At 38.3% G+C, this 18,319-nt stretch overlaps 1 protein-coding gene across 1 annotated transcript in view; it reads left to right on the top strand.

Annotated features, from left to right (window-relative positions):
• PTPDC1 (protein tyrosine phosphatase domain containing 1) overlaps positions 1-18,319 on the top strand; it is a 62,274-nt gene that overhangs the window by 22,196 nt on the left and 21,759 nt on the right. The window contains exons 7-8 of the mRNA XM_006876248.1: positions 8,775-8,960; positions 12,531-12,641. Of these exons, the coding sequence (XP_006876310.1) occupies positions 8,775-8,960; positions 12,531-12,641 (297 nt within the window). The remainder of the gene's footprint in view (positions 1-8,774; positions 8,961-12,530; positions 12,642-18,319) is intronic.

Consider the following 18,319-nt stretch of genomic DNA (forward strand, 5'->3'; position numbering starts at 1 on the left):
TTCTAGCAGGCCCAGCCCCAGTATCAGCCATCCTTTTCTACCAACATGTCATCGGCTCCAGGCAACTCCAGAAGCTGCTGTTCTCCCTCTGCTGAAATATTTTATCTCATGCCCCTTCATTCTTTCTCCCACAAAACCTCACAGTTTCATAGGTGAGCCATTACAATGAACCCTGCTCCACATCAACTACTTAAACCAAGTGGGAACCATATCTGACCTCCTCTGATTCCACAAGATAGAAAGAGGACCAAACTCAAAATGAGCCCAAGGCTGATTCCTATGAAGTGAAGGTCAGATATGCCTTCACCCTTTATCAGTGCCTTTAAAATTAGTCAGACTTAAAAATCAATTTGGAAGACAACTATCTGGCAGACTGATTGGAAGGGGTCCATATTTGTGCCCATTCCAAAGAGAGGTGACCCAACGGAATGCGGAAATCATCGGACAATCTCTTTGATATCTCAAGTGAGTAAAGTTTTGCTAAAGGTAATACAGAAATGGTTACAATCATACATTGACAGGGAACTTCCAGAGATTCAAGCCGGATTCGGAAGAGGCCATGGAATGAGAGATATCATTGCTGATGTTCAATGGATCTTTGCTGAAAGCAGAGAATATCAGAAAGATGTTTACCTGTGCTTTATTGACTATGCAAAGGCTTTTGATTGTGTGGATCATGACAAGCTATGGACAACATTGAGAAGTATGAGTATTCTGGAACACTTAATTGTACCCATGAGGAATCTGTACCTGGACCAAGAAGCAGTTGTTCGAACAGAACATGGGAACACTGAGATGTTTTAAAATGAAGAAAGGTGTGAGACAAGGTTGTATTCTTTCACCATATATGCTGAGCAAATAATCTGAGAAGCTGGGTTCTATGAAGAAAAACGTGGCATTAGGATTGGAGGAAAACTCATAATGCGCTATGCAGATGATACAACCTTGCTTGCTGAAAGTGAAGAGGACTTGAAACATTTACTGATGAAGATCAAAGAGCACAGCCTTCGGTATGGATTACATCTCAATGTCAAGAAAACAAAAATCCTCACCACTGGACCAATAAGCAACATTCTTATCAATGGAGAAAAGATTGAAGTTGTCAAGAACTTCATTCATCTTGGATCAACTATCAACACTCACGGAAGTAACAATCAAGAGATCAGGCCACGTATTGCATTAGGCAAATCTGCTGCACAAAAGCTTTTTAAAGTGTTGAAGAGCAAATATGTCAGCTTGACCCAAACCGTGGTATTTTCAATAACCTCATATGCATGTCAAAGCTGGACAGTGAATAAGGAAGACCATAGAAGAATTGATGTCTTTGAGTTGTGATGTTGGAGGAGAATACTAAAAGTGCCATGGACTGCCAAAAGAAGTGCAGCCAGAGTGCTTCTTAGAGGCCAAGATGGCCAAACTGTGTCTCTCATACTTTGGACATATTGTCAGGAGGGAACAGTCACTGGAGAAGGATATCATGTTTGGTAAGATGGAAGATCAGAGAAAAAGAGGAAGATCCCCAACGAGATGGATTGGCCAGATGGCAGCATCGATGGACTCAAGTGTGGCAACAGTAGTGAGATCTGCCCAGGATCGGACATTGTTTCGCTCTGCTGTGCATAAGCTATGAGTCGGTGCCGACTCGATGGCACCTAACAACAAGAACCAATTTAGAAAACTTATCTTTATGATTTTGTTTCCCTAGAACCCCACTCTCTTGATACCACATGTCTTAGGCCTGGTTTTCTAGAGACACAAAACCAGCAAAATATATGTATGTATATATCTATACAGAGAGAAGCTTATTATCAAGGAAATGGCTTACAATTGCAGAGTCCCAAGTCCCCACCATGAGAGAAAGAGCCTTTCCTGTTTGTTCATTATATTGGAAGCAGGCCACACCCCTAAGGAAGCATTCCTTCAATTGACTGGCGGCTCATAGTCACTCATCATTGAGCTAACTGTGCCTATAATAGATTTCATCACCTTGGGAATAATCAGATCCCAGTTGCTAAATCTCTAGACATCCTGGCCTAGTCAAGTTGACACAAAACCCTAACCATTATAGGAAGCATTTACTCCCTCCATTTTGCTATTTCTTTTCTGTATGCCTCCTATATAATTTGTTTCTTTGATTTGTTCATTAGTGCTTTTTATATAATAAGTTGAATTTAAAGAAAATAACTAAAAAATATATAGAGAAAAGGTTATCTTAAAGATTATAATAAACATCTTAAACTTATAACAACCTAGGATGAATAATACCAACTTAGTTACAATGGTTTAAAACACTCTGCCTCTATACCTCTCTATTCCTCCTCCTTTGTTTTTTTGTCACAATACATATTTATACACTGTATGTCTTTTAACACAGATATATGCTTATTTTGCATTTTCCTTTTTAGTCCTACAGGAAATAAAGAGAAGTTACTAATCATAAGTACAATAATATGAACTTTTATACTTACCAGTGTAGTTACCTTTACCAGTATTATTTATTTCTTTTTCTGGCTTCAAGTTATTATCTAGTACCTTTATTTCACCCAGAAGGATTTCCTTTAGCATTTCTTGTGGGCATGTATTCTGGTACTGAATTACTACTGCATTTGCTTTATGTCTTAATTTCTCCTTCATCTTTGAAAGATCATTCTACAGATATAGAATTCTTGGTTAAAAACTTTTTCCATTCAGAATTTTTAATATATATCCCATTGCATTATAGCTTCCATACTTTATGGTAAGAAATTAGCTATTAATCTTATTAAAGATCCCACATGCATGAGGAATCACTTCTGTTTTGCTGCTTTCAAAATTCCTTAGGTCTGACTTCCAGGGCAAGGTGACAGAATAGGCAGACTAACTGAGCAGACCCTCTGCAACAAAGACATGGGAGACCAAGTAAAATAGATGCAGATAGTGATCCTAGAAGCCTGAGCTTCAGAGACTAGGACAGAGAGGTGAATTGAATATCAACTGAAAAAGAAAGCTAAACAGGAATAGTGAGGGAGAAGAAAAGCAGGTAGGTTTATCAGCTGGTGTCAAGTGGTATGGCCATCTTGAGCTTTTGCTAGTGGCTGTTGGTATAGTGGCCAGTAGGCATAAGATGAGACTGAAGGTTGGTGGCAATGGGGTGGTTCAGTTATCTCTTGTTCCTTCACCTTCCTGGTTACCTGGAGTCTAGCCCACCCCTGCCCTTGCAAACCTAGTGACCAATATTACCCTCTCTGTCTATGGGTCTAGAGCCTTGGCTCTGTCTGGGGTTGGTCGCAGGAATGCTAGCCCTGCTTTGATGGTACATGAACCCTTCCTTAACTACACTGTACAAATAGTTAACAGAGACCTGCATTCACATTTCCAGTCTGTATCACAGCCACCAGGAGACAGGTGGTGAGTAACTGAGAACACAACATGTCTCTGAGAAAACAGACAATTTCAGCTTACACGAAGAAAAAGAAAGTATTTCATACAAGTAACCAAAATACAAATGTCAGAAAACATGAGAAATGGTATAAAAACTATTTGATAAGGAACTTAATGGAATGATACTTAGGTACCTTCAACAGATTAAGAGAAAGACTGAGGAAAGCAAGGAGAACATAGAAAAAAACTGTAGAAGAATTCAGGAAAACACTACAAGAACAAACTGACAAAAATGAAAAATTGGACATCAGACAAAAACAGCAATTAGGAAGTCAGAATATTAATACTAAGAACTCAGAAATAGATAATACATTGAAAGGGCAAAAAAGTAGAACTTTATCAATGGAAGGCCAAATTACTGAGCTTGGCGATGAATTTATCAATATTCATCTGTTAGAGAAGTCCTGGTGTGGCATTGTAGGATAAGCAATAGACTGTAAGACTAGTTTAAAGCTCAAGATCAGTGCTTGAAACTCACCAGCTGCTCCTCAGAAACCGTATGTAGGGCCATTGTGAGTCGGAACCTACTTGACAGAACTTAACAACAACAACAGAGGAACAATTAGAAGATGAAGAAGAAAAGAAAAAGACTAAGACATATGGTACACCATCAAGAGGATTAATTTATGTGTGATTGACATTCCAGAAGATTATAGACCAGAAAAACCATAGAGAAAATTGTCCAAATATTTTTTTAGAAGACAACTTCCCTAATATCATGAAAGTTAAGAAGACAGTCATACAAAAAGTTAAATGAACTCCAAATGGCATAGGCCCCTAAAGAAAAACACCAAGACATACTATAAATCAAACATTTCAAAACCAAAGACAAGGAAAAATTCCTGAGAGCAGTTTAGGCAAAATGAAAAGTTACCTAAAGAGGAGAACTAATAAGACTAAATTCTGATTTCTCAGCAGAAACCGTGCAGGCAAAAAGACAATGGGATAACATGTATGAAACTCTTAAAGAAGAAAAATTACCAGCCAACAATCAATCATATACTCAACAAAATTGTCCATCAAATATGATGGTAAAATTAGGACATTTCTAAATAAGCAGAAATTTAAAGAATTTTTAAAAAACAGATTAACCTTTTAAAAAGTATTAAAGCGAGTTCTTTGGACAGAGACCCAACAACAGCAGAAAACAACATGAGATTAACATACATGACAATTTCAACCACTATTTAATCCAGTTATAGAAGTATTCAAAGTAAAAAAAAAACAAAAAAAAAACTACGATTCTGAAAATAGGAAACCAGAGATACCAGTTTGCAACAACAACAAAAATAATAAAATAAAATTTAAAAAAGAAATAATGTAGTTATAGAACTTCCAAATGAAGAAGAAATCAAGTCGATTTCAAGAGTAAAATAAAATAAATGCAAGTAAACCTAACTGTAATCTTAAAACTAAACCAAGCCTTACTCCTAGCTACCCTTACCCCTACCACTAACTCTAATCCTAACCATAACCCTAACAAAAAGTAACAAAAAAGAATAAAAGAACAAAAAGCCCTAAAAAGATTTTTTAAAATTTTAATGCCTTAGGTTTTGACACTTTGACTACAAAGTTTTTATTTGGATTGTTTTGAGTTTATCTTACTTAGAGTTCATTGAGCTCTTTGAATTGGTAGATTGATGTCTTTATCTGAGAGCATTGGGCCATTTTTCTTCCTTTTTTTTTTTTTCTTCTGCCTCTTTCTCCTTTCTCTTTCTGGGACTCCTGTGATGTGTGTGTTCATATGTTTGGTGGTGTCCCAGAGGTCCCTCATGCTCTGTTCCATTTTCTTCATTCTTTTTTTCTGTTCCTCAGAACTAGATGAGGAACATCAAGTTCACTTAACCTTTCCTGCCTGGTCTAGTCTTGTAGGCAATTCCTCCAATGAATTCTTCCTTTCTTTTGATCTCCAGAATTTTTGTTTCTCTTTATAATTTCAATCTCTTTATTAATATTCTTGACTTTTTTCATGCATCATTTTCCTAATTTCCTTTAATTCTTGTCCATGTTTTCCTTTGACTCATTGAGCATATTTCAGACATTTGATTTAAAATCTTTGACTAGTAATTCCATGTTTGGACTTACTCTGGGATGATTTCTTTCCAATTCTTTTTTCCCTACAAATACGTTATAGTTTCCTGTTATACAATTTGTGTTGAGAACTAGATATGCTAAACATTGCACTGTGTAGTAGCTCAAAATCTGGCTCTTCATGTTTGCTGTTATTACCTGAGGAAGGCTGAAATGGTCTGTTTAGTGAGTTTTCCAAACAATTATTTGTAAAGTAAATATTTCAACTGTGTGTAGTAACTAACATTTATGTCTCATTTCTGTAGTTAGCCAGTAAACTGACATCGATTTCACAAAAAGAAATGTGTACTAGCCCAAATCTCAGCCACCAATGCACCTGTCTTTCAGGGTACTACCAGATGACCCAAAATGCACAACCCCAAATCCTTGGAGGACAGGGTCCCCAGTAGGAACCCATCCCCTCTACTAAAAGGGCTAAGATTGTTTCATATGTTGGCTTGGAAATGAAGTCTGTAGCCTCACTTGTTGTTGTTGTTGTTGTTGTTATGTGCCATGGCGTCAGTAGCCACACTATTGCATGCTATTTTACAAATGGATGATGAGAGAAGAAAGTGTTTGATGAAAGTGCTGCTCATGAGAATTACAGTGCTTTGCTTGACAGATAGCTAGTTGTATTGTTTTCTTTCTAACTGAATTGTTTTCTTTGCTTAACTACTTATGTCCTTCCAATCAGGTAAACCCTTCCATTTATCGGCAAATATTTCCTAAGCATTTGTTATGTGTCAGAATTTAGCTAGCATTAAAATTCTTTTGTTTTAGGTGAAAAATCTTGCACTTAATACCACTCAGGGATTAGTACTTCAAGTGTGCCCTCAGCCCATATATTCTGGGTGAGTTTTACCTGGATTGAATATTTCAGCATTTGGTTTGGACCAGACTATTTTAGCTTGTAATATGCATAACAGAATTTCCTAGAGGTTATCATAGTCCTCTCGTTTGTATTGTTTTGCCTTCTTTTTTTTTTTTTTTTTTTTTTTCTATATTTAATTTTAGGCCTTTCAGTAATAGAAAGTTGAATCCTGAGAAACAGTCAATTGTACACTATTTGAATAGTATTATACCTCCTGAAGTCCTGGTGTGGTACCGTAGGATAAGCGCAGGTTTGCAGGTTCGGTTTGAACTATAAGGTCGGTGGTTTAAACTCACCAGTCACTCTTGGAAACCCTATTTTGGGTCACTATGAGTCAGAACTAACTCGATGGCACTTCACAACAACAAAGCCTTTCACGTGTATTGATTGTTTCATGTGATTCTCACAATATTATTATGAGGTTTGTTGTTGTGAAGTGCTGTTGAGTCAGTTCCAACTCATAGCGACCCTAAATAGGGTTTCCAAGGAGTAGCTAGTGAGTTTGAACCACTGACCTTGCAGTTCAAACCAAGCTTGCAGTCCAGTGCTTAGCCTAAGCAGATGTTATTATATACAGATTCCTTTTTATTTTTTTTAATTGGTGAACTATACACAGCAAAAGATATATACCACTTCAACAAATTCTCCATGTACAATTCATTGACATTGTTTTGTTGTTGTTGTTGTTATGTGCCACCGAGTCAGTTCCTACTCATAGCGACCCTAATTACCACAGAACAAAACACTGCCTAGTCCTGTGCCATCCTCAGAATGCTTGAGCCCATTGCTGCTGCCAATGTGCTAATCTGTCTTGTTGAGGTCTTCCTCTTTTTTGATGAACCTCCATTTACCAAGCATGATGTTTTTCTCTAGGGACTGGTGCCTCCCAATAATATGCCCAAAGTATGAGGGACAATGTTTAGCTATCCTGACTTCTAAGGAGCATTCTAGCTATACTTCTTCCAACAAAAATTTGTTTGTTCTTGTGGCAGGCAATGGGACTTTTCATATTCTTTTCCAACACCATAACTCAAATGCATCCATTTTTCTCTGAAAATTCCTTACTCATTGTCCAACTCTTACATGTATATGAGGCAATTGAAAATACCATAGCTTGGATCAGGCACACTTTAGTCCTCAAACTGACATCTTTGTTCTTGAACACTTTAAAGAGGTCTTGCGCAGCAGATTTGCCCAACGCAGTAAATCTTTTGATTTCTAGACTGCTGCTTTCATGAATGTTGTAGATCTAAGCAGAGTGAAATCTGTGACAACTTTTAATCTTTTCTCCATTTATTGATATTTCTTGCATTGTTCAAATTTTGTATCCATTCTTGTTATCTTTTTCCAAATTATACCACTAGTAATAACATAAACTCACTGCCCCTAAGCTGCTCATCTAATCTTTCAAGATGGTCTTGTCAGTTTGTTTCCACAAAGAGTACAATGCCCAAGACACACATAATTGAATAATTAATATAAATTATTGTTTGATTCAAGGTAGACTTTGGCTTGAAGTGTAAGATGATGCAGAGTCCTTTTAAATCTTTACAATCACCTTGTTTAGTAAATTTTGCAGATGAGGAAGCTAATATTCACAAAGGTTGAACAAAAGCCACAAAGATTAGGTATCATTGTTCAACATCACATGCTTCATTTGTAGCAGAACCAGGGCATAAATTCATGTCTGTTTTAGACATTATCCCATAATGTTTTTCTTCACTTCATTGGACGGTTTCAAAAAACATCATAATACAGTTATTTACTATGAAGTTCATTAACTAATATCATGTTTTCATAGCTTTTCTTCTTGCTAGCTACTTAAAACTGAATAAAAAGTGTTTTTTTGTTGTTAAATGCCATCAAGTCCGTTCCGAGGGTCAGCTTGAACCACCAACTTTGTGGTTCAGACCAACTTTGCAGTCCAGCACATTAACCCACAGCACCACACCAGGTACCTTGCTGTATATTTATGAGCTACGGTATAGGAGCCCTGGTGTGGCACTGTAGGATAAATAATGGACTACTAACCACAAGGTCAGTGGTTCAAACCCACCAGCTGCTCCTTGGGAACCCTATACAGGCTCATGATGAATCAGAACCGACTCAATGGCACCTAACAATAACAGTATGCATATGAAGGACTATATTCACTAAAACTATTGTCTTATTTATGAGGTGAAAGCAGAAAGCCAATCCTGGAAGATCATTTTGGCTTAGCAGAAATAACCCAGACTTTTGGGTGTTCTTTTGCCATTTACTAGCTTTGGACTCCTAAGCAAATTATTTAATATTTCTTGAGCCAAAATACAGTTTTCTGTAAGGTGGGGGTGGGGATTTGTTGTGCTCATTATTATTACTAATACAGATTAACAAACAGTGCCATTTTTTCCTCCTTTATTTTGCTATTTAGAAAGAACTAAATACCCGAGATGGAGCTTGGGAAAAAATATGTGGTGAACAGGATCCTTTCATCCTATGCAGTTTGATGTGGTCTTGGGTGGAACAACTTAAGGAACCTATAATAACCAAAGAAGATATGGTCATGTTGATTGACAGGCACACAGATGCTGCCGACGCACTATTCTCATTAGAGAAGGTAAAGTAACAGTTGTACTAGTAAATGAGTTTGTGAGGCCCTCAGTATAAGTTTCTCATACAAAAAAAGCCCACTACAAAATGGGAATTTGTATAGGACCCCACTTTGTGGGTGGTTCCATGGAGTTGGCTTCAACTCATAGCAACCCTGTGCTCAACAGAACAAAATACTGCCTGGTCCTGAACTGGCCCTCACAATTGTTATATTTGAAGCCATTGTTGCTACCACTATGTCAGTCCATCTTGTTGGGGGTGGCAGTCTTCCTCTTTTTCGCTGACCCTTCACTTTTCCAAGCATGCTGCCCTTCTCCAGGGACTGGTACCTCCTGACAACCTGTCCGAAGTATGAAAGGCGAAGTTTCACCATTCTGGCACCTAAGGAGCATTTTGTCTATACTTCTTTTAACACAGATTTGTTTGTTCTTCTGATGGTCCATGGTACTTTTAATATTCTTCTCCAACACCATAACTCAAATGTATCAATTCTTTACTCATTGTGTAACTTTCACATGCAAATGAGGCTATTGAAAAACCATGGCTTAGGTTATACACACCTTAGTCCTCAAACTGACATCAGTGCTTTGGATACTTTAAAGAGATCTGTATTATATTTGCCTAAAGTAATACAAATTGAAATCTTTCAAGAAAGTGAGGCAGCACAAGAGGCACTCACTCATCTCTGCCAAGAAATTTGGAAGACAACTATCTGGCTGACTGATTGGAAGAGATCCATATTTGTGCCCATTCCAAAGAGAGGTGACCCAACGGAATGCAGAAATCATCAGACAATCTCTTTGATATCTCAAGTGAGTAAAGTTTTGCTAAAGGTAATACAGAAACGGCTACAATCATACATTGACAGAGAACTTCCAGAAGTTCAAGCTGGATTCAAAAAAGGCCGTGGGACAAGAGATATCATTGCTGATGTCCAATGGATCTTGGCTGAAAGCAGAGAATATCAGAAAGATGTTTACCTATGCTTTATTGACTACACAAAGGCTTTCGATTGTGTGGATCATGACAAACTCTGGACAACATTGATAAATATGAGTATTCCAGAACACTTAATTGTACTTCTGAGAAATCTGTATCTGGACCAAGAAGCAGTTGTTAGAGCATGGGAACACTGAATGTTTTAAAATTGGGAAAGGTGTGCGACAAGGTTGTGTTCTTTCAACGTACTTATTCAACCTGTATGCTGAGCAAATAATACGAGAAGCTGGGTTCTATGAAGAAAAACATGGCGTCAGGATTGGAGGAAGACTCATTAACAACCTGCGATATGCAGATGATACAACTTTGCTTGCTGAAAGTGAAGAAGACTTGAAACATTTACTGATGAAGATCAAGGAACGCAGCCTTCGGTATGGATTGCATCTCAATGTCAAGAAAACAAAAATCCTCACCACTGGACCAATAAACAACATTCTTATCAACAGAGAAAAGATTGAAGTTGTCAAAGACTTCGTTCTTCTTGGATCAACCATCAACATTTGCGGAAGCAGAAGTCAAGAGATCAGACGACGTACTGCATTAGGCAAATCTGATGCATGGGAACTTTTTAAAGTGTTGAAGAGCAAAGATGTGAGCTTGAGAACTAAGGTGTGCCTGACCCAAGCCATGGTATTTTCAATAACCTCATATGGATATGAAAGCTGGACGGTGAGTAAGGAAGATCATAGAAGAATTGATGCCTTTGAGTTGTGGTGTTGGAGGAGAATACTAAAAGTGGCATGGGTTGCCAAAAGAACCAATAGATCTGTTTTGGAAGCAGTGCAGCCAGAGTGTTTCTTGGAGGCCAGGATGGCTAAACTTCGTCTCTCATACTTTGGACATATTGTCAGAAGGGAACAGTCACTGGAGAAGGATGTCATGCTGGGTAAGGTGGAGGGTCAGAGAAAAAGAGGAAGACCCCCAACAAGATGGATCAGCCAGGTGGCATCAGTGATGGTGTCAAATGTGGCGGCAGTAGTGAGGTTGGCCCAGGATCGGACATTGTTTCATTCTGCTGTGCATGGGTTCGCTATGAGTCGGTTCCGACTCGATGGCACCTGACAACAACAACAACAAATGTTTTTTATTGTGAATTGGTTTTTGATTGTGAATTGAAGTAAAATGTAGTTTTTGACGACTTCAAGTTGTGTAAACCTCCTTTTTAATTTGTATATTAGTGAAATATCTTTAGAAGGAAGAATAAGAAACTAGTAAATAGAGGTTGCCTTTAGGGAATTTTATATTTTTATAGAGAGATATTAAATTTTCATTTAAAACTTGGCTTTATTTTTGAGAAAACGGTGTCATCTAATAATGGTGCTCATAGTGGTTATGAAACAGGCTGTGAACCTTAAGGTCAGCAGTTCCAACCTACCAGCTGTTCCATGGGAGAAAGATGAGGCTTTCTGCTCCCATAAAGATTTACAGCCTCAGAAATCCTATACAGGGTTGCTATGAGTCAGAACTGACTCCACGGCACATAACCACCACCACCAGGATAAACACTGGGCTGCAAGGTCTCTTGGAACCACAAGGTTAGCTGTTCAAACATACCAGCCACTCCTCATAAACCCTATTAGGCGGAATAGACTCAAAGGCACTTAACAACAACAATAACCTGCTTTGAATTACATACTATGCTTCAGTGTCAACATCACCTCCTCATTGTTTCCATTGTTTTGTTTTTTAGATTATGCCCTTAATGTAGATTTCTGAAGATGAAATTATTAGGTCAAAGGGTATGATTTTTTTTTTCCCCTGAGGCCTTTGATATGTATTGCTCAAGGTGATGGAATGTCTCCTTTGTTTCTCTAAAGGGAACCAGTCCCCTGGGAGTCAAATCAGAATCCTAAGGATTCACTTTCTCCTTTAGACTAAGCCTGCTTTCTTGGATGCCTGCATGCTCCTAGAGGGCTGGGATTGCCTCTCTTCTCGTACTCCACTTCCCTCCATAACATCGGGAACAGGGTTGGGCACACAAGTACTGAAGGTTAAGTGCCCCACTGGCCATCTGTGTATCACCATGACATTTCAGCCTCTAAGTAGCCTAAATGATTACATCCAGAAGCAGCAGAATGAAAAAAAACCAGTCAGTTCATTGCATGAAAAATATTTGATTATAAAATAATACAGATATTAAGATTCATTAATGGTGGTGGTGGTTATGCGCCATCAAGTTGGTTCCAACTCAGAGACCCAGTGTAAGGTTTCCAAAGCTATAAATCTTTACAGGAGCAGGAAACCTCATCTTTCACCCATGGAGTGACTAATTAATTTGAACTACTGATTTGCAATTAGCAGCCCAGCTTGTAATTCACTATACTACTAGGGCTCCTTAAGATTCATTAGTATTTCTGCTTAATTACTAACCAGATTCTATATAGATTATCTCTTACAAGCTTTTCAAATTATACTAACATATAACCATACACTTTTGATATCACTCTTGGTAGGTATTTTAACATTTGAGATTATGAGTATTTTTCTCACATTAATTTCTGGGTTTGCAGTTACTTTGAGTGTATTTCCTGAGGCATTTTTCCAACAACTTGTATGGTTTTGATTTCTGCAAAAACAGGGACAGCACCAGACAATTCTTTGCGTTTTACATTGCATAGTGAATCTGCAGACAATTCCTATGGATGTGGAGGAGGCTATCCTAGCCCAGGCTATTAAAGCTTTCACTAGGGTGAGTAGCACGCTTTTTTGCCCCTTCCAGATTCCAGAGGCCACCAGTCTTCCCTAAGATAAAACTCTAAGTTAGGGTGGTGCAATGACTAAGCACTACTAACCAAAAGGTAAGTGATTAGCCCACCCAGCAGCTCCATGGAAGAAAGAATACAACATAAAAATTCTATGGGGCAGTTATGCTCAATCACGTGAAGGTCGATGTCAGTTGAAATTGACAACAGCATGTTTCCATAATAGAAATATGTTTGACATATCTTGAAAGTACTGGAGTAAGTCAAAAAGCATTGCTACTAGGGTTCCACTTGATACACACATGGGTTTGTTCCAAACAAAACATCTTTAAATATTCTCTGCAATCAGTGGATGGCTGTAGGCAAGTTCTTTCAGTAATACACTGATCATAGTCCTGTTGTTGTTGTTAAGTGCCATCAAGTCTATTCCGACCCATAGCGACCCTGTATAGGGTTTCTGAGGAGTGGCTGGTGAGTTTGAACCAAAGACCTTGAAGTTCTAATGGCTTTGCAGCCTGGTACATTAACCCACAGTGCCACACCAGGACGCTATAGTCCTGTTGTTGTTGTTGTTGTTGTTGTTGTTGTTGTTGTTGTTGTTAGGTGCCATCCAGTCGGTTCCAACTCACAGTGACCTTATGCACAGCAGAACGAAACACTGCCCAATCCTGAGCCAACCTCACTATTGTTGCCACATTTGAGTCCATTGATGCTGCTATTTTACCAATCCATCTTGATGGAGTCTTCCTCTTTTTCTCTGACCCTCCACCTTACCAAACATGATATCCTCCAGTGACTGGTCCCTCCTGACAATATGTCCAAAGTATGAGAGATGAAGTTTGGCCATCTTGGCCTCCAAGGAGCACTCTGGCTGCACTTCTTCCAACATAGATATGTTGGTTCTTTTGGCAGCCCTTGGCACTTTCAATATTTTCTTCCAACACTATAACTCAAAAGCATCAGTTCTTCTATGGCTTTTCTTATTCACTGCACAGCTTTCATGTGCACATGAGGTTATTGAAAATACCATGGCTTGGGTCAGGTGCACCTTAGTCTTCAAGCTGACATCTTTGCTCTTCAACTCTTTAAAAAGATCTTGTGCCGGAGATTTGCCTAATGCAATATGCCATTTGATTTCTTGACTGCTGTTTCCATTAGTGTTGATAGTTGATCCAAGAAGAATGAAGTCCTTGACAACTTCAGTCTTTCCTCCGTTAATAAGAATGTTGTTTATTGGTCCAGTGGTGAGGATTTTTGTTTTCTTTACATTGAGCTACCACTCATCTGTCAGTTTGTCGTACTGTGGTGGCTTGTGAGTTGCAGTGATTCTGAAAGCTATGCCACCGGTATTTTAAATACCAGCAGGGTCACCCATGGTGGACAGGTTTCAGATGAGCTTCCAGATGAAGACAGACTAGGAAGAAGGCGTGACGAACTACTTCTGAATATTTAGTCACTGTTATGGTGCCTTTTTTAAAAAAGGACACTTTTTGTGCCATACAAAAAACTATTTTGAGGTCAGGGTTAATATAAAATTTAATTATTGAAGCTTTGCATCAAGTTTACAGAAATGCTGCCCCACATAAAACATTTGTAGGTAGATCAAGCCAAGACTGTCAACCTCGACAAATGAAGAAACTGTGGCTGAAGTCCAGAAACCAGTGGAAGAAGACTAAAGAATTACCATTGATTTGATAGCTACTTAAGTCTGGGATCTCAAATGGTTTGGCATTTCCAATTCTAAGTGAATGTCTTAGCTTCAACAAGCTTTCAGCTCCATGGGTGCCTAAACCATTGCACAAAGATCATTTAACTCAAAAAACTGAACGTCCATCAATCTTTAAAGTTAGAAGCCAATGAAGATGATCTTATGGAACAAATTATACATGGAGACAAGTCTTGGATTTACCAATACAACCCAGAGAGCAAGTTCCAATCAAGACAGTGACTTCCAGGGGAATCTGCTAGGCCACTAAATTCAGGGCAGAGAGGTCAGCTCAGAAGGTTTTGTCACTTTTGGGGAGAATTCCAAAGGGCTAATCTTGATATGTTTTTCTCAAAAGAAATAGAACAATCCTGAGTGCTTATTATGAAGAAATTTTAAGAAAATTGAAAACTGCATTGATGATCAAAAGACAAGGACTGTTTCACCACATAGTCCTTGTGGGGAAACAATACACCTGCTCATTCTTTGAGGGTAGCAAGGATTTTCCTATTAGAATTTCGTTGGGAAACCTTACTCTATTTACCTTATAGCCCTAATCTTGCCCCTTTAGACTTCTTTTTCCCAAAGTCTTTTTAAATAATGTGCTATTAGAAGCCAGAGACTCTTTTCTTGTTCTGCCTTGGGTTTAAACAAGTAACCATCTATTGAAAACAACCTTCAACATTTGGTTTTGTGTCCTGGTTGGCAAATCCTAAACAAAGAATGAAAACCATTTCCTTTTCATGAATATCCTTTTGGCTTATAGGAATCTCCCCTTGCTAAAGAGAGAAGTCAGGTTCATGCCAAGAGAAAAAATTTCCCTCAGCCCTAATTTATTTGGTAACACTCATATGTGAAATAAAAATGTGTTTGCTAAGGAGATAACAAAGTTATTGAATGACAGTGTCAATGGCAAATATTAATGATAATAATAATTATTTGTACTCCTTCACAAATCTGAAGTTTTACTATTTGTCTAATCTTTCCCCTCTACTCTTCCAAAGTGATATCCATAGAAACAAGGTCCTTCTTCTTTCTGTTCTGAAATTTTTTTTTAAATTACACTGTTAAAAATGAAATATGATTTCTACAAAATAAAAGAGTTATCTTCAGATTCAAAGATTTATAAATCAGGAAGTGCTAAAATGAAAGTTGAAAATTATGTTCCAAAAAGGGAGCATAAATTATTGTCTTTTATATGCAATTTTGCAGATCTTTATAAAGAGCTGGGGATACATTTGATTAATTGCCATTCAGCATGCACTCATGAAGCTCACATACCAAAAATATCTGTTGGCTGGGATACTCAACCTTAGCCATAGTTTCCAGTATACTGAAGCTGGTTCCTTCTGTTTCTAGCAATATTCTGCATGGACCACCTCAGAATGTTGCAGGATACACTGTCTTTCTACATTTATTATAGTTTACAAAAACACAAATTATATGATCCAAAAAATGTGTGTTTACATTTTCATAGACTAAACTATCTATTGTGAGAGGAATTTATATTTTAGTGTTTAAGAAAATAAACAATTAAAACTTACTAAAAATTAATTTTTACAAATGCTTAGACAATAGTTAAGATAAAATTAAAGTTCTCATTTAACTGAAAAAAAATACACAACATTATTTAATTGAAAGCAGTAGGAATTCTTTACAACTACTATTGACTTATTAAGGGGATATTAGTAAAAGGTTAGATATGAGAAAGTTAGGAGACATTTCTACGTTGACCTCTCACCTTTTGGCTAGTCTTACGAGCAGAGGCATTGATAGCTTATTTTTCCAGACTAGTTCTTCCAAGATGTTTGTGTTATGTCTGTCTCCAGAGCAGAGGACAGATTATATATTTGCTGTCCTTTATAATAACAGTAATGTTTCCCTTTGGAGCCAAGGTTGAGCAGATTTGCTTGTAGCCATCTTGTCATAGTTATCTCATGCTGCTATAACAAATATCACAAGTAGATGGCTTTAACAAGCAGAAATTTATTCTCTTACAGTTTGTTCTTATTACATGCCTTGGAGTCAGAGTAGGTGCCAACTCATAGTGACCCTGTATAGGGTTTCCAGGAACAGCTGGTGGGTTTGAACCACCAACCTTGGGGTCAGCCATGCAGTGCTTATCCTACAGTGCCACACCAGGACTCTTAGCAGTTTGGGAGGTTAGAAACCTAAATTCAGGGCCCCAACTCCAGGGGAAGGCGTTTTCTCTAGTCAGCCCTGGGGACAGGTCCTTGTAATTAATCTACCCCTGGTTTTAGGCATTTCTCAGCCCAGAGACCTCAGGTCCAAATGATGCTCTTTATTCTCAGATCTTCTTTCTTGGTGGTAAGAGGTCTCTCTCTTCTCTGGGGAACTCCCCTTACATAAGATCAAGGCTACTCCTCTCAGAACTGATTAACTTACCACATTAGATCACATCATGGAAGATCCTTACATAACTGCCAGCCCCCTGAGAATCATGCCTAGCCAAGTTGACACACATTTTAGGGGAACACAATTCAATCCATGGCACCCCTTATAAAATTAGGGCTCCTCAGCTGTGATTCAAATCTATTGAATATAAGGAGTCACCAGGGTCTGCCTAAATGTCACCCCTATGAGACTGAAGGCAAAGCAGGGGATTAAGATGAACAAGAATCTCACTATGCCTGTTGCACCATGAATAATAAAGTCATTTGTCTCCAACCTAGTAATCTCATGTCTTCTGCCAGTACCCACAAAGTTTCAATGGCCTAACTTGTTAACTTGCAAGTAGGGTAAATCTTGGATCTTTCACAGTTCATGACAAAGGGAACAACAACCTTCTTATTGAAGAAAGAAGGATTCCAGGAGGAGAGAAGCACTGACCAAGTGATCCCAATTATTTCTCAAGAGTCACAGGTTACTTGGAGCATGGAGTTGGGGAGAAGCATGGGAATTGTTTTGGTTCTTTGTTCCACCATCACTCTTAACTTAACCTCAGAGTATGGTGAACTTTAAGGAGTAATCCAAATTATATTTATGTAATGCATTGGACCACAAGATTGGTTTGAACTATAAGGTTGGTAGTTCAAACTCACCAGTCACTCATTGGAAACCCTATACAGCATCACTATGAGTCAGAACCAACTCGACGGCGCTTAACAGCAACGTACCTGTTACCTCCCTACCGAGAAGAATGGAAGCTAACTTTGGTTGAGTTTTTTGTATGTGCCAAACATACATCAGACTGTGAAGCCATTTGAGCTGCAAGCTCACCAGCTACTCCTTGGAAACCCTATGCAGGGTCGCTATGGGTCGGAAATGACTCGACAGCACTTTACAACAACAATAAGCATACATCAGACCTGATTTTATTTATTACTCACAAAAATCCTAAAGGGAGGAAGTGGGTATTATCTCTAGTTTACAGAGGAGAAAATGAGGCCCAAAGAGGATATTTGGCCAGAGGCTAGACAACTGGCAAGTAGTAAGCCTAGGCTTCCCACTTAGTTGTTCTGACTCTGCTGTTCAGAGTAGTTTTCAGGGCCTTGTCTGAGTGCAAAACCTAAAGTTGATGTACACTGTTTTAACGAGGGAGAGTTTTCTGTCATCAGCAATTAGTCTCTAAATTAAAAACTTACTTCATACTCTGTCATTACTTGCTCTCATAACTAGGTGTATGTGACTATACTAAATATCCAGGCACTCAGTTTTATATTTAAGGAGCAGACAGTGGTTCTGTAGGATAAGCACTGGACTGCAAACCACAAGGTCAGTGGTTCAAGCCCACCAGCTACTCCATGGACGAAGATGTGACTTACTGCTCTCACAAAGATTTTACAGCCTTGGAAACCCTATACAGGTTCACTCACTGTGAGTCAGAACCGACATGATGGCACTAACAACAACAAAAACAGATTTTGTTTTTGAGTTTTCATTTATAAGTTTAGTTTTGACATGGTTATCAGTTCTAATATAGTCATTTATTTATAACAA

The sequence above is a fragment of the Chrysochloris asiatica genome, unplaced genomic scaffold, assembly GCF_000296735.1.
Source record: "Chrysochloris asiatica unplaced genomic scaffold, ChrAsi1.0 scaffold00369, whole genome shotgun sequence".
Lineage (NCBI taxonomy): Eukaryota > Metazoa > Chordata > Mammalia > Afrosoricida > Chrysochloridae > Chrysochloris > Chrysochloris asiatica.